Genomic DNA, 26,187 nt, shown 5'->3' with positions numbered 1-26,187 from the left:
ATTACAAAATGAAACCACTTCACGTGTGTGCTATCAATATTTTATTTAATCTTTTGTATAGGATATGTTATTTTCCTTCATTCTGCACTGTCTTTGTGAATACAAGCTTCTGAGAACCCATGAAAAAATATTTAGTCAATACGCTCAATTCTCTACATGAAACCCAGCTTTCTCTTTTAAAAGACGGCATTTACAGACCTTACCACAACAAGGTCCCTGATGCTATTGAAGCAATTTAAAGATACTTTAGTCAATGGCAAAACTCAGTAACTTGACAAGAGAAATTTGGGCCAGAAGATTTCAATGACTTGAAAGGAAGGTTATTGAGTGATGTAATTTCATTTGGATGGGACTGATTCCAATTGATCTGTTTTTTGCAATGCGTATCTGCCCTCTGCAGCTGTCTCTATCTGATTCAGTATGTGAGTGCAAGGACTGACTATCCTTTTCCACTTAAAGCAAAACTCTTCCTTCCTCCTGCTATTATTCTGAATGAACACGAGGAGCACATTTTCAAGTTTAATCTCTGTACTCACTGTAAGAAAAAAATACACTTGACTGAACGCCAACCCATGAATTCAAACAAATCTTGTATCTACTCGAATATTTATTTTGTAGTTAGGAAAACAGGTCATAGAACATTATTTTTAATCCTTGTTATTATTAACTGAAAATAATGAGTTAAGAGTTTGTATAACACAAGATCATATGGTAGTATAAAACTAATTCTCAATCCCAACTGCATAATATCACGTAATCTACACTCTAATAGACTGCACTTATTTTCACTTGAGTATTTACACCCAAAAGAGAAAAAACCTGCTTGGTACAAAATGAGTATAATAATTTATAAACATGGATGTGGTATATACGAAATCATATCTTCCCATACAAATACGGTAACCACAGTTTCAGCAGCAAATAGGTGTACCACTAGGAGCTACACAATTAAAGTTAATTTTAAACAGCATAATACATGGTAGGGGGTGGCGGGGAAGTCATATAAAGGGGGAGTTACAAAGCCTTGAGAAGAGTATTGATGAATAATGTAATCATCATTATATGCTAATGAATCGATAGCTGAATTAGGATGTGGCAATAGATGTTGCCAGGAATATGGAGCTGGCAGGTCAACTAAGTTGGCCTTTACTCACCCAGCTTTAGCCTCAGGCTGCCTGCACTCACAAAACATGCCTGACCAACAAAACATGCCTTGCTGGGTTAGACATAACTGTGAGCTTTTCTATGATAACCTAATTAGCAAAGAAAATGGAGCTAAAAATCTACTGCCAGTCCTTAACTACCTTCTGAATTTTTTGTATCACAGGAGATGATACAAGTTCTGCTGGTATTTCACTTTTTATGTCTAATCTATATACTTTGAAGTTTTAGGAGTTTTGAAGTATCTATAGCAGCAGAATCATTCAGGCTGTTCAGAAGCAGTGTACACCCCCGATATGCCTGTAGAAACCACTTCCAGAGAAACTGTAACTGACCCTCAGTATCAACCACTAGTTGTCTGCCTGATGCCAAAGCAGGCTAAAAGGGCTCTGGACTCTGTTGACAATAACTGTTACAGAATATATTCGCAGTAAAATTACCTCTTGTATAAACAGTGTGTAATTAAGACATAATATACCAGTAAAGTCAAAAGTATAAACTCAATAAAAATATTTACAATTTTTATATTACACAGCTTTTTATTATGACTCCTGTCACTCACTGTAACTGTTTCTATTACTGTGAGAACTGTGTATTCCTTCAGAAGTACTATATAAATATAGTAACAAACCGGTAATCTTTCAGATCAAACACTTTATTGGAAAAAAAAATCCAAACTTCCTTCAAATACAAAAAATTATTATTATTATTGCTACTATTTATAGGATATACTGTTTATACGATACACAGTAAGAAATATTATAATTAGCAGTTGTATAATACAATAAATTACATTATAAGATTTACTTGAAATAAAAAGCCTGAATAGAGGAGCCTTTTAAGATAACAAAAAAGAGGTGGGAAGTATGTTTATTTCCATTTAAGTATGTAAAATAAAGCCTAAAGCTGTTTGTTATATAATACTATTATAATAATTTTCTATTTTTTACAGAAAAGTAGATGAAGTAATTTTTGTGGGCTGGCTCTTTATCAGTGGGGATTGATGACTTCTGACAGGAAAATCTAAATTTCACTCCACTGTCTAAGTTTCAACATGTGAAGGACAAGAAAGTAACCCAGAGCACTCGGCAAAGATTTAATAAGGGTAGATGAGTTGGTCATGTTTGAAATGACCATAACAAACAATTTGCTCTGTGAAACAGGGAAGAGCAATGGCGGTAACATTTCAAAAAGTGTTCAGCATAAGGCTTTTCAAACAGAAAATGAACGGACTGAAAGCCAGCTGGATTCAAAGAGCCCCAGGCAATAGCTTGGGATCTATATGGTGTCCAGGAACAGACAAAGTACCACAGGAGGGATTTTGGGGCTGACAGTTCGTAAAAAATTGTCATAATGAGTAAAAATTCATGAAGTTCACAAAGAAGCAGAACGGAATTTTGCATGGAGGGGGCATAACTCCATGCACCAGTGCAGACTGAGAAGCAACTGGATGAGTTGCTTTCAGACCTGCTAAAAGGACCTGGGAGTTAAAGTGAATATCAAACTATGTATAATTGAATGAAAGCAGGACCAGCAAATCAAGGGAGGTTATTCTTCCTCTCTACTCAGAGCTAATAACACTGTGCTTAAAATGCCATCATCCATTTCAGGCTATCAAGAGAGATGAGAAAACAAGACTCCACCTAATTGGCTTGGTAGGTGGCAGGCGTTTGCACCACATAACCTACAAGGAGAGGCTGAGGGAGCTGGCCTTGTTTAGTCTGGGAAAGAGGATGCCAGGGGGATTGAGATGCAACCCACAGTCATCCAAAAGGGCAGTTACACAAGACAGCACTGTCAAACTCTCCTTACTCATGACCACCAACCACATGGGGTCACAGCCACAACCCGCAGCTTAGCAGGTTCAGAAGGAACATTAGCAGATGCCTTTTCAGTACAAGGAATTGTGCAGTGAGCTCAGGGGTACTCAGGACTTAGCTGTATGGGAACAACCAAGTAAGAAGTTACGATAATATGTTCTTGATATTCAAAAGCTTTCATTTCAGGTATCAGAAAGTAAGACCAATTCCTGTGGTCAGGATGGGAAGCCACAATGTTGAATAAAACCCTGTGATGCCCAATGCCTGGGTCAGTAGTGGATTTCTGTCAGTTACAAGGAATAAGAAATTCGCTTCCCAGCCCTCTTTATAGACGGTATCTGGCTGTACATAAAAGGTATTTCTAAGAGGTGTCCAAGACTGATTTATAAATATTCTCATTGTGCACAAATAGTAAAATATTGTGCCCCTAATGCCACCTTAAAGTTCAATGGTATTAGTCACAATAAAGGCCTATTTATTTGATTAAAAGGTGAGTTCATATTTTACTAAAACCCAGATATTATAAACATTTCACCAAGAAAAAGGCAGAAAATTTTATAGGTTTTAAACCTGTGAGCATGTTTAAGCATATTTGTAGCCATCAAAACCCCCTCCAGAAAACTAGTATTATTTATTTATATTTACAACTCCACAATAAACAACTTTATACACAAAATGGCCTAAGTAAAAAGTTCCCAGATGTGCTTACAAACAAAATATTAAGTCAGAAAACAAAAAGTATGGAAAATGCAGTGCATTTACTTGCACAGTTCATACACATCCCTGTATTTTCAAATAAGTATCTTAATACTGGACCTTTTTTTTTAAGGGCCATAAAGTTTTTCAAATTGATTGACAGATGCAGAAAGGCTGGAAAGATGTGTTTCAAAATACATTTGCTTAATTTATAAGGCAAACATTTCATATATTCCACTATAATTTCATAATTCATTTTCAGTCTTCATTTTTAAACTTCCTAAAAAAACCCCAACATATCCCTAAGTGGAAATGGAATAAGAATAGAATAAATTTGAAGTACACAAAAAAAAGAATTATGATTTTCTTTCCGAAAGAAAGTTCTGAAGCATGCAATATTTAGTAACAGTTTTTTCAAAAGAAGCCAGAAGTTAACCAATATGCATAAACAATGGATACATCTACATTACATTATAATCAAGCTATATACAAAAAGCATTGTACAGCACTTCTGAAAAGGACTATTTAGACAATGTACTTAGAACAACAGTTGTTATAACATGGTTGTTCTATGTCACAGTTGAATGTAAGCATGCAAATAGAATTCAGGCATCATAAATAAATCTTAAAAGCAATGACAAAGATAAGCTGTATTACATATAAAAATCTGCTAATTAATTATATTTAGGACAATGCCAGAAGTTTTATAACAGCGTACTAAGAAGACGCTCTATTTGTGAAACTTCCTACTAAGTATTAAATAAATTACTTCCAAAAGAACTAAAAAAGATAAGTGAAATAATACCATGATGTACCTTGTAACACGCTTAAGATTTTTCTCAAATAATATAAAAAGGGACCCTCAAGAAAATTATTTCATCATGACATAAGTAGAAGTCAAGTGAAAGATTTTCCAGATTTTTTGCAATGACATTATATCATGCAACTGTATTCTTGAACGTTACTTTCGACAGGTACATCAACAACCTAATGTAGATGAAGCATGAAGTGTGGTTTCTTTCAAATGAATCCAAAGATGAAGCAACCTTTCTGGATAGGAAAATAATAATTTGTTTGTAATACATATTCTTATAATATTACATCTTGGCAGTAAAATCTACATGAAGCAAACCTAAAACAAAACAAATCAGTAGGGAGAACTGATGCCTCACCCTATACCATGCTGGGTGTAAGGTGAATCAAATTATTCAATTTGATATTCAATATTCAATTTTACCTGTTTCCTAAACTTTTGTTACTGCTGTCGTTGGGCACTTATGTTCCATAGTACAGTACAGGAAGAAATGAAAAAATTTTTAAAATCAATTAAAAGCAGACATAAGTGCATTTCAAACAATGCATTTATATAAATTTCTGTCTTCAGAACTGGAATTTTGGAGAAAAAAATGAAATAAAAGATCATTCTATGTCATTCTGCATGACTTTGGAACTACAGAGTAGATTTACCCTTTGGTTTATTAATGGTCATAGTCATTCCGAAATGCTCGTGTTCCCCCATATTCCTTTTCACTACTTTTTCTTCTCTAGAAGAAAAGAGCACAGAACATGAATCTATTAACTCATTGGAATGACAGGGAGACAAAACGTAAAAATGATGGATACAAAGAAATTGAAGAACTTGATTTCAGAAAATTGCGAAGTGCTTGAATCCGTGACTGATTTCTAAGATCTTTCCTCTCCTACTTATTTTTAGTGAACAGAGGAAAATCAAAATATTCCAAATAAGGCTTTGACTATTTTATCTATTTTTTAATTAACAGGTCAAGATAGATGAAAGACAGCATGTAGCATCAAAGAAAACATATAAAAACTTAACACATGGAATTTCAGTCAAAAATCTCTTGTTTATAGAGAGTTATTAATCAATGTATATTTGATTAGTTAAGTCATACACCCAACATTTTTCTGCATTTAGAATAAAGAGTTTCTAAGAACGCAAAATAAATACATTGGAACTGTAACTATCTAAGTAATGCTAATAATGCTTTAGCATCGATTAATGCTTGCCATTCATACTTCTCTTTTTCAAAATAAATACTTTTTTGTTCAGTTAGGAGACTTACTAATGTTTTGATTAATCATTAAAAAAAAATCAGTAGAATCAGTCTTCTTCTACTTGGAATACTTAGATATTTTTGTATCATGAAGTGATGCATATGAACATAGACACCTGAGATACCACCCTTGAGATCTTTCTTCTCAATTCAAATTTCTTTTCCTTGCAAGTCCTGTAGCAACTCCAACTGCAGGGATAAGCATACTCAGATGGCCCACAGCACACTCGAAGCACAACAACAGAAGATCTAAAAACTGTTGTACCATCACTCTGGTAGTTATGAGGAAACTATTCCTTTCACAGTAACCTTCAAGGCTTCCAATTTTCCAGATTTCATCAAATTGACATCGATATATTTCTTCTCTGCCCTTGAGAAAGAAAGGGAGGTGTATGCCAAAATTCAATTTACTGATCAAAGACTTCAATTTACTTTTCGTCTTAAAGGTATGTGGTGTGGGACACCTGGGCAAGACAATATATTTGCCCAAAATCTCAGTTTAAAAATTTTACCTGAAAACATCCAGACTAAAAGATACCCAAGAGACATGGAGAATTTTGCATCCAAGTGATTCAAGTTTTACAAGTAATAAAAAACAGAAAATGGGGTCTGATACTGCAATTATTACCACTGCCCAGCATAGCAAACTTTCATCTGTATCAGTGTCAGGTGAAAACTCCAGAGGGCAATATTTGTTTCAATGAAGTTTCAATCATGGACATCGTGTTTTATCATTTCATCATTTCTCCTTTCATTGCCTGTAAGTCAGCATTTCACAATACAATCATTGTATAGAATACGCATCATTCATGATTCTTGATGAAATGGAGTGTTTAGATTTCACTAATTCAGAAACAAAAATCACAGTATGAATTTGAAATTAATGAATTGAAGCTAACATTCCAAAAGAAGAACCAAACTTCCACATGTAAATGCTCCTGGTAAGCAGGACTAACAGCTTAAGTACCAAGTATCATATACTGTAAACTTAATCCACGTTTTTCTTTCACATAAGAGGCAGAACGTACACTGTTGCAGATACTCAGCAATCACACGGACCAGCACAAACTAATGTGTTTGGGTTTGTTTTTCTCAGAGAAGAACCACAACATAAGAAAAACATTAAGCTATTAGAGAGTATCCAAAGGATGGCAATGAAGATAGTGAAGGATCTAGAGGGAAAGCCATATGCAAAATGGCTGAGGTCACTTGGTCTGTTCAATTTCTTCTCTTCTGGAGAAGACGAGACTGAGAGGAGACCTCTTTGCAGTCTACAACTTCCTTGTGAGGGGAAGAGGAGGGGCAGACACTGATCTCTTCTCTCTGGTGCCAGTGAAAGGACCTGAGGGAAGCATTTGGATGATACTCTCAGGCACATGGTGTGACTCTTGGGGCTATCCTGTGCAGGACCAGGAGGTGGACTTTGATGATCATTGTGCGTTCCTTCCAACTCAGGATGTTCTATCATCCTATGAAATGACAGTAGACAGGAACATGCCTAATACTGTTCACTACCACTTACACCGACCACTCCAAATACAAACATGTGTGCCTACAGAGAGATAGAAGCTACTACCTACAGCGTGAAAAAGAGGTCACAATAGTTTTGGTATAGCTTAGAAATTAATGGCTAACTTGCACAAACTGTTCACATCAGATCTTCAAGGTACTAGGATCTGAAGAAGAAAAAACCTTACTCTTAGTACTCTTCCATCACTCCACAGAAAGCCAGCTTATGTGTTCCCACTTTTGCTTGAAATGAAGGTGGTGGGCATCTTAACTCTTAGCATCTGTAAAAACTGCACCCACTACCCCACTCTGTGAGGAATCCCACCACCCACCAGAAGGAATGAAAAGGATAACTTACAGACTGACAAACCTCCTGCCATTATGTTCTCCATCCCTCAGGAGCGACCTCATCCCTCTAGTGCAACACCAGTTGGCCTTCTCTCCTAGCACTTTTAACTCCTAACTGCTTCTTTGTAGCTAAGAAAAAGTGTGGAGTTTTAGCTTTGATGTTATTTGTTATTTTCTGGGGTTGACAGGAATTGGCAAAGAGCCCTTTACGGGTTGAGTTTTGGGAGTTTTTGTGTGTCTCAGTGTGCTGCTAGGTTAGATGATACAGCTCTTTTAATGCAATTCGATAGTTGACCCCTGAATGATATGGCTGGGGTGATAATCTAGTGCAGAAAATTAAGAAATGCATTTGAAAAAGGCACTTTTCAAAGAGAACAGAGGAAGGAACTGGAACTGTGGATGTCTTATCTGAACTTACATAGTGGAGCCTTCCCCTAAGAGATACAACTTTCAGTGGGAAACTGTAAGCATTAGCAATGATAGCTCTCCAGTATGCTGCTCCATGAATTTATCTTTTACACTACAACTATGACATGGATTTAATAAGAAAATTACCTTCTCATCCTTAAGTAGTGTTCTTAATGACTGCCTATATAACAAACCAAATTTTGCCTGTTATACACAATAAAAGATTTTTTTTTAATGGTTTGCTTTTATGAACAATAAATACACTTTTTTCTTTTACTCAGCACTGGAGAAACCACACCTGAAACACTGTGTCCAGTTCTGGGCTCCCCAGTACAAAAAACCAGTTACTGGAGTGAGTCCAGCAAAGGGACTATGAAGATGATTAAGTGACTGGAGTATCTCTCATATAAGATGAGGCTAAGCAGGCTGGGATTATTTAGTCTGGAGAAGAGAGGGTTCACTGGGAATCTTCTCATTGTGTAAATACCTGAGGGGGGAAGAAAAGAGAGCCAGACTTCTTAGTGGTGCTGAGTAGAAAGGACAAGAGGTAACAGGCAAAAACTGAATACAGGAAATGTTAAACATAAGAATATTTTTTTTTTACTCTGAGAAGGAACAAACAGAACAAGCTGCCTAAGAGGTTGCAAAAACTCCATCCTTGGAGATATTCAAAACCCAATCAACTGCCCTGAGTAACACGCTCTATTTGAGTTAGGGGGCTGGGACAGACCCGCTCTAGAGGTCTTTTTCCATCTCAAGTATTCTGTGATTCTGTTTCTAATAAAAGCAGAAATGATTCAGACAAGCCTTTCAAAATTAAGGAAAATTAAAGTCCTGCAGTTTACTTATTGTTCTTTAATGTGAAAAACTAAGATTACCACAGGAATTTTAAAAGCCCGCTGGTTTTCTTATCTCTTTTTCACAGCAAGTGTTATTAAAAGAACTGTCAGTAGGTACCAGCAGACAATAGGCTGTTTTTATGTAAATTTAAACAATTTATACTATGACAAAGTAACACTTTTATTTTTCCTCTTTTCATCTGCTCTGCCTTTTCAGATATTAAACTGCTGTTTTTACATACCAGTAGTTGCACATCTTCTGCAAAATACAGAAAAACTTCAATTAAATATTACTGAATTGATACACATCACACAATTGGACTACTAAAACTAGCACTACTGATTTTACTCATGCAAAATTAAAATCTTAACAGATATTACATTTGCTTTTAAAAGAGGACATTTTAAGTATTTTTTCCTCAAGTGCTTTTCTTAACATCCCTCCACGCTCATTCACTGGCAGTTATAGTCTCCATCAAGCCAGAAAAATCTAAAAGTTGCTCTGTTCTCTTGCCATTTATTAAAAATGGGTCTTCAATTCTGAAGCAAACAGCTCTATAAATAAAGTTATCCCTCTCACAATTTCTTATCTTGTTAATGAATCTTGTTTGTTATTCTTTCTGAACACCTTCAAACATCAATTGGTTTTTTTTAAGTGCTGATTTTTTGGCCACATTTTGCCTCATCTTTAAATAACTTCATTTTTCCTCCTCTCAATTCTTGCATCATGAAATGCTAATGCAGAATATGCACTGCCAGGGAGTTATGTCCCCAGCAGTCGCAAGACTGGATCTTTTCTAGCTTTCACATGAAATTTCAGATCTTCATTCTCTACTTTGAGGTTTACAGAATTTGAAAACTGATTTTTCCTCTATTCATTACTCATTTACATTCCTCTCTACCTACTTAGTCCTCCTCTTGTCTCCTTTTCTCAGTTTCCCAAAAGCTCTGTCTTGAGCAGTATTTTCCATATTTTCACCTATTTCTCAAAATACTTTTAAAAATATACATAATTTAAATAGAAATATAACTTAAATATCCTAAATGTCTCAAAATGAGTTGATATTCTCAAATAAAAATACTCTGGACTTGCACAAATTCTTTCCAATTACACCAGCTATATATTCTGTTCCACCTACTTAATGTCAAGTTCAATAAGCATTTATAAAGTACACTTCACTTCCAGAAAATTCTTCTGCAAACCTCCTCATGTAATCTGAGTTTCTATACAGAAGGACATACAGTTCAGAAATGCATAAAGACTCTGCTACCTCAAAAATAACCTTATGAAGGAAATGAAGTCAAATCAACAATTTCAATGGACTTCAAAATTTCATGAAGACACAGTTTAAAGATGATTTTTTTTATTTTATTTGCTGTTTACCAGGCATAAATCACAAGTCTGTGCTCACATTTGGTTGTGCTAATGAACATGCTCTCTGTTAGATGCAAAAATGCAGGCATGAATCCCATCCATTAACTTTTATGTTTTATTCACCTGGATAATTGAGCAGAGATGGGAATACTGAAATAAGAAGTCCATGTCACAAGGTCCAAGGAGACGTCCATTTTGAGGCCTGGGAAGGCTTAATACAGGCATACTTACAGAATAGAAGATTTAACTCCTCTCCTCTATTTCCCTAGATAATAACATCAGCACCAGGCATAATTTGTCTCTGACTTTTCGTAACAAGAACACTTTAAAAAGCTATTCAAATTTATGAGATTTTTAAACCCAAGGATAAACCCTGGCCACAGTTTACGCTGAAGTGTGCACTTTAATCTATACAATATTTTCTTACCAAATTATAATCAAGTTTCTGCTGTGCAATTTTGGTGCTGCTATTGCTAGCTTTTATTGCTGTATTAAATTGTTAGCAAACAGCTAAAGGCTGCAAAAACAATTTCATAACATCTATTTCATTTTTAATAGTCCTTTGGAAGAAACAGTTCTGAAATTATTGCTTACATATTATGGTCAGATAAATGCCAACAAATTCCATTGTTTAGGTTACTGCCATTAGGATTTTTACAATTATTTTAGCCTTTATTACAACATTATTTTTTAGACTTTAGTAAGTTAACTATCAGTCCACTACTATCACTGAATTATACTTGTATTCACTTTTATCTTCGCAGGGTAAAACTGAGCGATGCTTCAACTTTAAAGTATTGGTACCATTTTCACCTTTAACTATCACTACCATTTCAGTTTCCTCTCAAAAACACAAAAAACTCCTCAAAATTGCTTTAGCATATGTAGGATGCTGAAGCTTTGCTAAAGTCCTGAAGGTGCTATCAGATGCCACAGTTTTTCTAAGACACATCCTACCCTTAAAACCCAATTGTACACATTAGTTTATAGGAAAAGGAGGAAGTTAGTTGCTAGCGTTTCACTTTTAGCTACAAATATTTAAATTACAACAAACTGAGGTCCTCTTCCCAGAAGGTAAGATTATTTTGAATTTGTCAAAGCGAGTATGCCTTCTTGACCAGCCGTTAAATAATGTGACAGAAAATATGTTCCAACATATACATATTTTCTTTCAAGTAACTTACTGTACAACCAAAACTCTATGTTTATTTCCAGTGATTTCAAACTAAAACATTTTATTCATATTTAGATGCCCCCTCATGGAAACAGAATGACTTACAATGACATCAACCATCATCCAATACATTGAAATCGGACAGAAGAAGGATAAAATAAATTAGGTGCCAAGAAAATGTCACACATCCTTAAGAAAGCAAAAGCAAAAGCTGTGTTTTTCAAAGATAAAATTGTATGCTGTGCTAGAAACAAGCAAGGCTTTTCATCAGTTCTGAAACAGGAAATCAAAAGGTGCCAAAGGATGCATGAACCATACTTTGGACAAGTAATTCGTCTGTCCAAGTACTCTTACATGTGTTACTGTAGATGCAGACAAGCTCCTGTATGACATAAACAGATAGCCTCTTTCTGTTTTCTCACTCCTTAAAAGTTTATCCTTTACCAAGTGACAAGTGCTGACCTTTCATTCTACCATGTCGGCTCATGTTTTGCTCCCTTCTACAATCATTTTTAGCAATATACATAAAAAATGACAAGAAGAAATAAGTATATTGCATGTGCTGTGCTGTATAGCTGATGTGTAAAATCTCTGTGATTGCTAATTAGAAAGGATGCTTTACTGAATTATCATACATACTTGGTATGCAATTACTGCAAAGCAACAACATCAATTAACCTTACAGAGCAAGGTGTTCAATATTGATGCTGGAGATATGTACATTTTCTTTCCCCTAAAATCTGTACAATCCAATGTCATAAACAATGTATATCTAGAATAGCTTTGCTTCTGACTTTAAAGTAGAGGTTTCTGTATTAAAATTCAAATGCTTGGCCACCCTTCCTCTACTTTCCTAACCTAACTTTTGGTTCTATTTAATAAGAAAAGGAAAAGTCAGCAAAACAAAATGTCAACATTAAATCATTTCACAGCATTTTGTGTCAGAAATGTAATGGAAAATGTGCACATCATGGGAAAGGTTACTGTTCTTCCAGAACATCTTTTCACTTGGTTCAGGGCTCATCCCTCTACATAACTGTGCAGGCACTACCGATGGTTGTTCTCCTTGAGCTTAATTTGGCAGTTGAAGGATTGTGGCATTTTCAGGAAACCACAGTGCAGTGATTTTAGCGGTTATCCAGCTGAAAGAGATGCTATGACTTAGAATAATTACTATGTTTATGTGCAATGGTAAAAGTCAGTTACTAAACCATATTCTAATCATAACTTACACTTAACTGACTATCTCCCTAACATGGCATCACATCAGATCTCAAAGTCAAAATTAGAGGGATTTAGTGTTCCTATTCCTCAACAGTAAGCACACATGCAATACAACAACATTACAGTACTTAGTTTAACTGACAATTTAGTAAGGAAGATGGGGGGGAATGGGATGAGTTCAGCTCGTTAATCAAAGAACTGCACATTAATTTACGCTTGACCTTTGCTTTGTTACAACCAGTGATGTGAAAAAGAGAAGAGAAACATTAGTGAAGTTACTAGTCCTTCCTCAAGATGAAGTCAGAGACAGACTTAAAAATTTAGCTGTAACTTTATTCAAGACAGCATGGTAAAATTCTTAAATTGCATGTTTCACACCTCCACAAGACAACAATATCAAAAAAACATTTCAAATGACAAGATTACAAATAAAAAAAAGAAACTTCCAGGCGAAGAACAAGTATTAAAAAATCCATTCAAGGGTAATGTATAGAAAAAAAAATCTCAAGAAGAAGATGAATGAGGTTGTTATGAAGTGCTACCTGAATCATTCAGTGATACTGAATTCCTGTCTTAATATAGAATCTTGCCTTTGGCATTTTAAATGGCCTGAAGCAAATCAGATACAAAAAATTAATTTCATTGAGATAAGAATGTAAAGGAATCACACAAAATCTAAGTAATAATTACAGTCTCAACTGTTGTAAAGGAGATCCAGTTTTATTAACTGAAGGCAAAGTAAAATCAGAATCCAGCCTTGGATATGACACAGATGAAAAACATTTAAAACAAAAATTTAATTGGAAAAAAACCCACAAAAATTAAAAAATATGCTAAAGAAAGAAAATTAATAACAAGGCAGAAAAATAAATGAAAAATATTCTATTTTACAAATTCCTAAATTTGGCATACAGAAAAAAATTACTTTAGTAATAGATTTTAGACTCTAGATTATTCAATCTGTAATTTCAATGACCATACCATGAGGGAACTAAAGTAAGTCAAGTGACAGTAGAGAAAATCCAGTGGATATCAAAATCATGCTGAAGTACGGGAAAACAAAATAAAACCTACAAATCTATTCTTTTTCCCAATAAAACAAAGATATTCTATAAAAAGATTGATATTAATGACATAATTCTCAAATTACCTATTTAGATGTTATTATACGGAAATTATTTCAGCTACCTCAAAATAAAGTTCAATATTAAAACTGGATTTCTCTTGTAACATATGCTGAAAAAAAAAATCTTCACCAAATATATCATAATGCTGAAGAGGCATTATGATGAGAATTTTTTTTATTATTATTCTTTTTCATTTTTCATCTTTTTATAAGTATGTTCTCCATACTTTGCAATATCTCAGCCTATAGCACTATTAAGCTAAAAAAAAAAAATCAATATCCCATATACACATAGATTATCTACAGCCTCTCAGGTAAGAATAGCATAAGCAAAATTCCTAATTTAGACCCAAATTAGCAACCAACTGTATGCAACTTTGTTCCACTGATTTATTAATGAAAACTTGTGCTATATGCCATCTTAATTATGTGAAGAACAACTCTGCTCAATGCTGAGAAAAGTGACTTAAAATCCTTAAGCTCACCGTATCTCTAACTGCTTTTCATGTATAGGTTTCTCTGGTAACGTTAAAAAAAACCCCAAGACAAAATTAGTTTTGAATAGCACAGATAAAGTTTTGCACCCAAACTTCAGGTCACCTACTACCTAAACCCCACACTGATTAAGTAACTACAGATCAAAGACTTGCACAAGTATTGGGCAGCAGTAACAAACGTGAGAAAAAATGAGGGCGTAACAGTAAGAATCACTCTTTTCCATATTAAGACTTCTTACTCTAATAGCCCATAATTTACATTACAGTTCTGTGGAGAGATATTTAATTGAGAAAACTGACTGCACAGATGCTCACTTGACACTAATTGTTACAAGTCAAAACCGATGCTGCAACACAGCATTTAAACGGTCATTGTCTTCTTCTGTGGTCTTCTACCACATTATTTTAATACCTGAACATGAACATTCTCAGGTTATAAATTTCATAACTATAAATTTCAGTCTTGTGGCTTCTGTAGCAATGGTTCAGCTTAACAATGCAAAACAATTGACTTGATAATGAACTTAACATTTGTTTTCGGAGTATGCTATAGTACGAAATGCTCTGCTGTGATAACCTTGCTGTATGAAAGTGACTGAAGCAGTTTGGCCAGAATGATGAAGTATCTGACACATTCAAACGCCAACTGAATTGAATTATTTGATGCAATTATGATGCTGTAAGGAAAAATTCTTAATAATGCCCACAAAAATAAGAAGCTACCGATCCCATCAAGATAGATATTTTTGCAGTCATAACCTATTACTGGTAACCAGACCGGGAAATAATTTGATAGGTCATGAGTCTCCCCTCTTCTATCACAAATATTGCGATTTCAAATTCTCTGCATCTTGTTTCATTAAATAATTTTAATCTTCTGAAGAGTTATCTTGTTCAATGATTGCTTTATCCAAAGAGCTCACTCATCACTTATAGCAAAGATCCCTAGTGTTATATTTTTTTATTTTATAAATTATTATAAATCCTAAAAGTTATAGAATACAAAAAAAAGGGGTGCAAAGGTCTCTGATGCATATATTTCCTAGGGCAATCAGAAAAATAATAAATAAATCCTGAAATACATAGCTGACTGGGGAACAGATCACAACTGCAATATATATAGTTTCAGGCTGTAACGTACAAACCCATGTTTGCAGCACAGACTTGATCAAGCAGCTGTAACTGAAGGAGAAAAAAGGATAACTAAATATTAAAAATTCAGTAATCAAAAATGTAGAAATAGTATTTGTCAGTGGAAAACAAAGTAACCCTGCAGAAAGAACCACTTATTTACAAGTGGTTATCTTGTTACATACTTCTAAAGTTCATGACACAGGTACAGAAGCTTTTTGGATCAGCATACTTCTAATATCAATACTAAGAACTTCTGACATTGAAACTCACAGCTGAAGAGTTCAAAAACTTCTACTGTTCACAAAGGTTCTACAGATTAAAGCCCATTATAGAGAACTTAAAAAGATTAATGTTGAACTTCAATAAGGTTTGACTGACAGATCACTAAACAGTCCAGGAAATAATGTGAAGAAAAATACTTGGGGAATGCTCACACTTCTCCCCCCCATTTACTGGTAAGAGGAACACTAATAAACCTTGTAAAATATCACAATAATACTCCAAAGGGTTTTAGAATTTTCATTACACTGAAGACGGACAAATGAACATTCTTCCTCTATTCTAGGAAATACCATTAAGCATCCCAAAAATTCAAAGAAATCCTTTTCTGGAGGGTAGGGAGGAGATCATCCTTTGTTGAACCTGCATTTGATCAGAAAACACAGTAGGCCGGACAACTGTTCATGTAGTTTTGCTTTCCTTTTCAAAAGGAAGGCTCAATGCTAAACTTTACAGAAAAATTATATCAGATGGTCCTGTGCATATTTCCCAACCTGACCTTCCCAATTCTGACAACAGAATTCAATGGAAACAAGTCTTTTAATCATGGCAGTAACTACAAAATTTCAGTTTTGAGTCACTCCTACACAGACTACCTCTAAGAGTTCCTTCAAGACCATATGGTCTCAAGGTAATCAAACCAGAGACAGAACACAAAATCAGTATCCAAAGACATGAGCTTCTATTCTTTAGAATATTCTTCTATGGTTTAAATCTCCATAAGAGTTAACCAGCAAAACAATCAAGGGAAAAAATAATCTGGGCTTCAATTCAGATTTTGCTGTCTCATTTCAGGAAAATAACAGACAAATGCACTAAAGAAATCCATTAGGTACCAGGTAAATAGACTGGTGCCTAATTAACAAAAAACCCAAGAATCTGCCAAGGACTTTTTGCAGTACAATTTCAAATGTTCCAGGCACGTACAACTTCAGGGAGTGGGATAGCTCAGATGCAAATGCACCTAGCAGTCTGCTTCTAGAGAAACCTTGAACGACAACAGCATAAATCTTATTACCAGGCCTATGCCTGACTTCTAGGTACTTGGCAAGAGAGCTTCGCAATGCCTACGGCTTTTTTTGAATGTCTGCCCTAGCATACAAATTTACAGGAAATGGAAAACCTGTGGTATTTTACAGTAAAATGCATTGCAACACAGGTACTTTAGTTTGAATAAAGTCCTCTCTGAGGAAAACTGTGCATTTGTCATTATATGTACTATCCTGCTATCTAGCATAAAAAAGGAACTCTTTTCGGAAGGCAATACAATGAGGCAAATGATGCAAAAAATTATCTAACAGGTAATTTAAGCAATTAGAAAAGTTAACTTACAGAATTAATCCCCGTAAATTACATAGCAGAAATAAACTACACCACTGAAACTACGTTTCCTTTCTTTCTCTTAGTTCATTCCAGTAAAATAATGCATTTGTTATCCTCTGTAAAACATAAGAGTGTTGCAAATTGTTGCTTAACTATCTAACATTTTCCTTGTGATTAATTCCTACATTAGTGGTCTTAAACTTCTACTGTAAATCATAGCCTTTCCATCACTACAATGGACTGTTAATTTTGTTACAGTGCATTTAAGGTAATTAATAATTAATGTGCTTGTTCTGGAATAAACTTTAGCTCATGGAGAGCTTCAAAGGAAGAAACCCTAATTTTAAGTTTGGCATGCCTCTCTGCATGGAAATGTAAGAAATAAAAATGCAAAGATAAACTTACACGAGACAAACACAATTAAGGAAACATGTCCAGTGACATTTCTTGAGAGAAAACTTCCAGAGGATTCAAAAGAGCCTGTCCAGAAAACACTTTCTTTCAAGAACAGAATTAAAGTTGACCACTGTGTGCAGCTAAGGATGTAATCCTTTATAAATTATACATACATTTGTATCAGCAGAATTACAGATGCTGGAAGATTTTCAGTTATAGTATGACTGGATAACTCAAAGTTATGCCAAACCTTACAGTCAGTTTTACTCAATAGTTTTTTTGTTTAGTAAATATGACACTGCATATGTTTTCTTCTTTCCTACTCCTCACCTTCCCCTTTTAGGTCTGCCTTGATACACTGTGCAACACATTACACTCCCTTGCAAAGTGTGACAGTATATTGGGAAAAATAAGTACTTTCACATTTAGCTTACTTCCTAGTAAACATATGCATTAAAAATAAGTACCACATACATGCTTAATGATTTGCTTCATAGATTTACATTTTTGAATACTTTATAACCAGCATTCAAATCTATATTTTCAAAAAATTCTATTCTCTATTGTTTCAAATAAACGACCTTCATTTTTTTTACACTCTTGGTAATGCTGAAGTCATAATTTTGTTTCAGTTGCTGCAAATCAAATGAAATGGAAAATTCTAACTTAACAGACAATACAGAAGAAAAACTCAATACACAAAACTACAAAAGAATGTATCACAATATGCTTGCTCTAAATCACGGGACGAAGAAATGGAATGTTTTTCAGAGATTTCTTTAACCTGATTTTGGCCCATACATAACCTATATTTTAATTTTAATCTACTTTTCTCAAATCTACAGTTGAGATGCCAATTTTGTGTAACGTATTGTATTCCTAAATATTACCCATCTTAAAGCTAACAACTGAAGGTGTATTTTTTTTTAATAGTAGCAGTTGAGAACTACTTAATTTTTTGAGAAGGGGCCACCTCTTAAGATGTGAAGTCAATTAGAAGTCCTCTCTCAAAAGGTTTTAAACCAGATTAGCTTGTGGATTCTTATTTAAAAACGTGTTCGACATATTAAAATTATCTACACAATTCATCCTAATTTTTATTCTACCAAAGCAGAACAGACAGTAATACCATGCTAGAAGCACTTTGTGTGTACAGCAGTATAATCACTTACTCTGGAGTATGGTACAATACAAAGGGCAAGCTTTACCTATGACATATTGAGCCACCTGAAATATACTTCTTTAAGCATGTTTCTATTAAATATGGTGAAATTCTAGAAGGAACTATAGGGGAGCTGCTTTTAAAGAGTTGCATTAGTGAGTTATAGCCTCACAAAAAAAAACCCCTAGGAGATACTTATGAATCAAATTATTCTTCTGCAAGATATATCATTCTAAGCAATTCATGCACAAGTGCAATAGGCACTCAGGAAACCTATTAAATGTCTAAACTACATAGAACTTAAAAAAATTCACAAAATAAAACAAAAGAAAAGCATCATTAGCAAAATGCTCTCTAAAACAAACAGCAGAGGTCAGTTCTAAAAACAAACAGAACCTTTAAAATTATTTTCTGAGTTTTTTAGAAAATTTATCTTTCACATCAAGCTTTAGAAAGTCCTGCATTTCAATGTAAATCTTCAATTTCAAGAAAATATTTTCAATATTTGATTACTGTTTGAGAAAGAGCAGTATATTGTTTAGGCACCCTCTGGTTTCACAATACTTTAGTTTCAAGCCTCCTTTATAGCTCTTTTGACTGAACTCTTATCTCTTTTAAAAAGTGCTGTGTCTTCATGCCTTACATCAAACCCATCTGTGTCAAATATATTTAAAAACCTCCATATTTTACTACCATTCCTCTCAAAACTCAATTAGAGTTCATTTGAGTAAAAATATACTCAAAATCTACACTTTTCTCTAATTACAGGTATAGCTTTCTCACTGTCATTTATAATGACAGTTACAGATCCGACTTTGCCTCATTTGAGTACATGCTTTCAATTAATTTTTTCACTGTTTGACGGATCTGTAAATCTTGACTGTGCCACTCATTAACCTTGTAAAGGGTAAAAAATTTAGGATTATTTAGTTAACAAAACTTACACAGATGTGTATGGAAGAATTTATAATAGAAATTCACTCTAAATTCTAAGAAGAAATTATATCACATAAAGATCACAAGATTGATCCTTTCTTGTGGACAAAACCACAAAAGCTAAACTTTCAGTTCTAGTACATGCTACTATAGTGAAACAGTTTATCTATATAATCTGACATCCATGATTAAATAAGCACTATCTCGGCATGTCTATAACACATACATAAGGCAACTATTAGCATATATAAAAGTAGGGAACATGTCAATATGTTTTAGGCAAAAACTAATAATTAAAGATATTTTAACTTTAATCACTATAGTCACTAAGGCATACTTCAGCCAGCTAATGAAGCATTATAACTCATTAGGATGAAACATACTTTTTTAGGAAGAATTTTAAATCCTTCCATAGGTAATTATTTAAATATTTTAAACCATATGAATACGGTAAGTAAAGACATCGAACACATAACAAATAATCCCTTAACCATCCAGTGCTACACACTAGCACCTAAAATGGAGATCAAAAAAAAAAATCTCCATTAGGCAAAGAGTAGTAACTAGTTAAAAAATACTTTTTTATTCCAGATTCATTACTACATACTCTGATCCATTCTTTGAAATGGGAAGTAATTTGAAATAGGACATTATCTTCCTCTAATCCTTACTTAGATCGCAATTCTGAAGCGAGGGCCAAATAAATTTTAGAAAAACCTAAAATTTTTAAAAGCAGATTGTCTAAGAGTCATGTAACCAGCCCCGCTTGAGACAACACACAGCAGGAAAAACTAGAAGGTCCTTCAGGATTATTCCTTAAATCTGCAGTTTCACCAGTTGCATATTTCTATTTATCTTAGTGACCAATTTTCATATTTATAAATAATTACAAAACATTTGTTTGGTGAAGAGCAAAGATGATGAAAAAGATCTGAGTTTTTGGCTTTGATAACAGTGCCAAACAAAATGGATATTGAAAAATACTTTGTTTTCCGTCCTAAACACCTCTTGCCCTACCAACTTGCATTTCAAACACTGTTTCTACCATCACAAAGGAGTCCTGCATGATGGTACAGGAAGGAGAAAGCAGCAGTGCAGGCAGAAGGTCAGTACTATCACTTTGTGATAACTTAAGAGAAAAAAGGATTCTGAAAACTTTCTCTGGCATAGCAACACTGCGAATCACTCCCCTGTACAGCTTTGGCTGCATAGCAGAAAGCCTATCTGTACCTAGTACCTTATTACAGTCCCTAAATTTACTCTTATCAAATGAAATACAGCTTTAAGAACAAAAATAATACTAAAAAAATCCAAATTTACTAACTTCACCATAATTCAGTAATTATCAAAACTAAACCTTCACAGCTCTTTAGAAGCAGTGGTAATCTAAACTGGATAAAGCTGCAGCTATTTATAGGAAATATCTGAAGAAAAGTAAGTTTTAAATTAATTATCTTTTTAAAAAAGTAATAAGGAAAATAAGAAGATTTAAGGAAATATTTTTCAGATAATTATGAACAGAGAATTAAAACATAAGAAACTCCTTCTCCCATGCAGGATTAATGTTCAGTTTCTAGGCTTAATTATAAGGATGGTTTATAAGAGAATCTGTTGGGTTTTGGCATGTAGTACACTTATTTTTGGCCCTTCTAAATTACTACTAAAATCTTTTCATGTAGTAAACAAGAGATAACACTAATTTTCTACCACTATTTTTTAATTGCAACTTAAATATACAGCTCTTCATGGCATTTTCTCATCTTATCCTTTATGTCCTCCAGTGTGGTATTTAACAGTTCTAGAAAAAGCCTAATTCAGTGCTTTTTTCACAGTAAAGCACATTATATGTTTTACCCAGGGTTCCTTCCCACAACAAAATGGTCTTCCTGCATTTTCTGTTTCTTGTAAAAAGTAAGGCTGTCATGGGTAGTTAAAAACCTGCTGCCACAAGTTCTCATCAGCATAATTGCGAGAGCAATCACTGTTACATCCTGCCTCTATTTCACAGTCTGGGACTGAACAGGATCTAGGATTACCTCACAGTATTAGCTTGTCTGTGTATATGAGAGTCACAAGTTACTAATGAGCTTGCACAGGTGCTCTGCCTCCAATTTGGAAATACAACTACAGTCTGGCACACAATCTTGAAGTTGTAACAATTTCTATGGTAAATCATATGCTGTAATTGATATTAAACCCAGCTATGTGGAGCATGTACAAGGCATCTGTACCTGCGACTCTAAAGCTATATGTTGCTTGCCTATATCAGTGATTCTGACTTTTCTCATAACTCTGATTCCTAGAAATAAATTAAAATACTTGTTTTGGAATAGTCTTTCAGTTAAAACCAGCAATTATATCTGACCAAAAGAGAAGAACTTGTCTAGAGGAATCTAGTTGAAGCATACAGGACCTAAACACAACACACTTTTTTTTAATCCAAACTTATTATGAGATCATTTTAATGAAAGCTCAGTAGATTCAATTAAAATCCACCTTCTGGTTGCTAAGCTTCGTGATTCTTCTTTCAAGAATTGTGAGCAGTCTCTACAGCTTTGCAAAGAGGCCACAATGCCAGCTATAAAGTCAAAATCTGCAGAAGTTGCGGTCAACAGTAGCTATTTAATAGCAGCTATTCTACACTTTAATTAGATTTTTGCACCTACTAAAACATCATTCAACGGTCTTTTTTTTTCCACTTCTGTTTCAGATAAGAAACATGATTATCAAACCCTTTCAAGATCTGCATTAATGGAGGTAGCATTAATACCTTTTTAAAAACATAAGTTCCTCATAATCCACACTTGAGCTCATAAAATTGTTAATTTTTTAAATTTAATTACTTTTAGGATGCACCTGTAGCTTTAATATTATTAAAATGCTGGTTAGTTTATCTTTCTGACCTGCCCTAAAACATTGACAATTCACCCTGACAAGAGGAAATTAATTCTCCTCTGTTAGAAAAACAGATTATCTTGGTTATTTACAATGTAAATGTTTTTGCCAGGCCAATAAGTGAATCAAATCAGTATTTCTGATGTTTCCCCTAAATAAGGGGAGGAAATTGATTGCGTTCTTAAAAAGTACATTTTCTTCATTATAATCATGATGACAAAGTGATACAAATGGAACCTTAACTCCTCATAAGGTCAGAGTATCAAACCTACCTGACTAGATTTTCATTGTCTCCAGTCCCTTTGCAGGTAGCACACTCAGTCCTTAAATCCTCTGACTTGGGCTTCTTTTGCAGAACAGACTGACGTTGCCTTCTTTCTCTGGGAATCCGTTCCTGTCATAGCAGAAGGCAAAAGAAAGGAATGGGGGGGCAGGGAAAGGAGAGAAGGAAAGCAAATATTTTCAATTATGGCACTGAAAGTAACACTTCAGCCCAAAGTTTAATTTTTTGTGAAACTGTTAAAAAAACAAACAAACAAAACATTATATTCCAACCTCAGGTTTTTCTTCTTCAGGCACAAAGCTTCGTTTTCGTCCTCTAGTTCTCTAGAAGAGAATATATTTAAAATTCAATGTTAGGTAACAGAATGTTTTTGCTATTTATCTATTATTCCTAACAATAACAAAAACATATGGCAGGAAGTAACTTAAAGCATTAACTACAAAACCACTAGCAGACAACTACATTAACCAGTATTAGAACAACAGCTTCACATTCTGGATATAAATCTGCAGAACTAGGTAAAAAGTAAATATAAACACGTGAGCATGTTCAGTCTTACTCTAAAAAAGACTATACTGCCACCAGAACTACAAATCTCTTACAGACTTTCCATAAACTTCCAAACCTAATAATTTGAAATTTGACATGAGCAGTGTATTAACATAAATTCCTGAGCACTGAAAAGTGCTCTATTTGTAAACCAAGTGATAAGATTAAAAACAAAATCAAAAAACTGTATCAAAACAGAAACAGAAAATAACTCTTACAGCTTTTGAGGAGTAACAAGAATTAAAGCTTTCAAACTGAAGCTTAGTATAATGGGTATATGGCAAATGCTCATACAGCTGTAGCATTTACTAATATATGACCGGTACATGGTACACAACAGGTGGAATGGGTGATACAAAAAGTAGATATTATTTCAGTATTCCACTTGGCCAAAAAAATAAAAATACCAACAGTGTGGAGGACAAGATGTTTCCATGGACTATAACAGCAAACACCAAAGTTTTACAAGCTCTAAGTTAACACACACAACTTGTATGAGTTCAGATTCAGTCACTACGTATTATTTCTGAAACAGAAGCATTATGACTTTCCTGCATTAAAGAACTGCCACAAGTTGACAATGTCACACTCTTTCCTTCTTGTTTAACCAGGAAAGAATATCAGAAAGGATGTGGAAGAAATAAGAAACATCAGAGACTATTCAAGCAACCAAAAATGTCTCATATATTGACACTAATAAAATAAATAAATAAACTTTAAAATGCTTGTTTTTCTGGGAGGAAATTACTTAGGAAGTAATTTGTCATATAATACAGAAAAGCACTAATTTATGATTTCTTAAAACTTTTTTTGAAGCAGCTGGTGTGCATTTCAGAAAAAGTAAAAACCATCTCACAGCAGTTTAGATGCACAAGCAGTTATTAATCCAATTCCAAAGAAGTTAGTAATATCAAGCTTCTCCTTTGGGATTCTCTGTGAAGATGATTTATATTATCTTCAAATTAAGACTGCTCACTATTTTAAACAGTAAATAAACCTGCCACTCCAACACATCTATATCTTTCTACTTATGCAGATTTTGATCTGTGTATGTTAATAACATACTGTTTGGGAAGTTTTTTTCTTTTTTTAGACAGGAGTTAACTGTAGTAGCAATGAATGTAGCAGAATAGAAAATACTTGTCTATTTTGTGCCTCTTTAAAATACTTTAATTACCATTAGGATTCTGTTTCACATTTCACTAAGGATGATTTATTAAAAAATGTAAAACCTTATCTATTTAATACATATCAATATTTACTGTACAATTAATAATATAGTCATAATTGCAGTGTTCTACCTTCCACAAGCCACACAGCAGATACACAAGAGTCCGAATTTGGAAGAAGCCATTTATTACAGGTAACTGAATTCATCAGTGTAGTATTAGAGGCATTAATTTAACATTGGCTACATGTTAATTATATATTACACAACCTAAAGTCACTGCAAATTAAAATTAGACCAAAAAAAAATTTCATCAGACACCAGCACATCAACTGCCAAATTTATACTTTCAGCCTCTGGCATTAGTCCTCAGAACACTTTCAAACTTTGGCAATTTTAAGCCATGTAGGCCCTGCTGAATGCAGCTGTATAAAGACTACAAAGAAGTAGCTGTAAGGGTGTATGCAAAAATAGGCAGTGAGATGGTCCTCACTCTTCATGTTTAAGCAGCAAGAGACAAGAGTACCATCAGAGTAGTGCTATCTTTCAAACTGATATATAATTTGGAAATCTAGGTAACAATGACATTACTTTTTACCCTAAGTGAAAAATATTACAAGTTCATAACTCCATTTTAAGGAGTGATGAATCATATTTAAACTTCGGCAAAATTGAGATACAAGATTTATAAATAATTTAGTCACCTTGGTCAAGAAAATGTTGGTTTTCACCTGTCTGCTATACAATGTGTGATGCATATGACCAGGAATGTCACATTAAATTACACTTGCATTATGCTTCCATTAGGTTTCTAAACCTTCAAACATACTGGAGCTTGTCTGACAATCACTAGAAAACAAACATTAAAATCAACACCTTTGGCACACATATTTGTAGGATATTTTATATGCTTTTAAAATAACATAATTTTGCATTATTTTTTTCCAAACTGACCTCCACAGTTAAACATACTTGCAACACTTCTGCTACAACATTATACTATTGCCACTATTCACCATGGAAAATAACATAAAATTCACAACTGAAAATTGAATATTCTGTGATTTTCAACAACAGCCTGACAGTAATTTGGCATTTGTAATTTTACATATGTTTTCACTAAAGTTACCTTACAGGTTGACAGAAAAGAATCAGATAAACCTGGGTTACTTTGTCCAGTATTATTCACTGCTGTTTACCTCCAAGCACTGTATTTGCATTTTAAATTGCTTTGAATAATTTCTGTCATTAGCAGGTTCAGAATCAAAACATCAGAGACAATAAACATCAAATACTAGAGCTGTATGTATTTGCCATAAACTATTTAAAATTTAAGATTTCTTATTAAAAAAAGCTAAAGGAACTTTGGTTTTATATAATATATATTACAACTGTAATAAAGTTCATCATATTCAAAACTTATAACTTTTATCCAGTAAAAGATGCAAATAAAGACAGGGATTTTTAATCAAAACACTTCGCAATTCAATACTACAGAGACACGTTCAATTTAGGATTTCCCTGTACCACAAAATGGAGCAAGTCAGTTTTGTGAAATCTGTCCCTGCATTTCCAAGTGTTCAAACAGTAACTCAGGAAAGCAAAACCTCATGTTATCAGTACTCAAACAAAATCCCCATTAACGCCAGTACTATCCCAACAGGTCTTCTGTTTCACTGCAAAAGGCAGATATGCTGTAAAACATCTATCATTTGGAATGGACAACTCAGTCCAGATGAAAACATAGCTAGGTGTGGATTAGACGGATGCGACTCGTACATGACAACTGTGACAAGGTAATACTTGAGGA

General features: G+C 34.0%; 1 protein-coding gene across 4 annotated transcripts in view; it reads right to left on the bottom strand.

Annotated features, from left to right (window-relative positions):
* The window catches only part of PHF14 (PHD finger protein 14), a 164,176-nt gene that overhangs the window by 69,001 nt on the left and 68,988 nt on the right, over positions 1-26,187 (bottom strand). For all 4 annotated transcript variants that reach the window (XM_027684660.1, XM_027684659.1, XM_027684661.1 and 1 more), the window contains exons 15-16: positions 22,933-22,983; positions 22,650-22,771 (exon numbers count right to left, since the gene is read on the bottom strand). In XM_027684660.1, the coding sequence (XP_027540461.1) occupies positions 22,650-22,771; positions 22,933-22,983 (173 nt within the window). The remainder of the gene's footprint in view (positions 1-22,649; positions 22,772-22,932; positions 22,984-26,187) is intronic.

This window comes from Neopelma chrysocephalum, unplaced genomic scaffold, assembly GCF_003984885.1.
Source record: "Neopelma chrysocephalum unplaced genomic scaffold, ASM398488v2 Primary Assembly neopelma1_67, whole genome shotgun sequence".
In the NCBI taxonomy this organism is placed as follows: Eukaryota; Metazoa; Chordata; class Aves; order Passeriformes; family Pipridae; genus Neopelma; species Neopelma chrysocephalum.
This window is presented reverse-complemented; position numbering and strand designations above follow the sequence as displayed.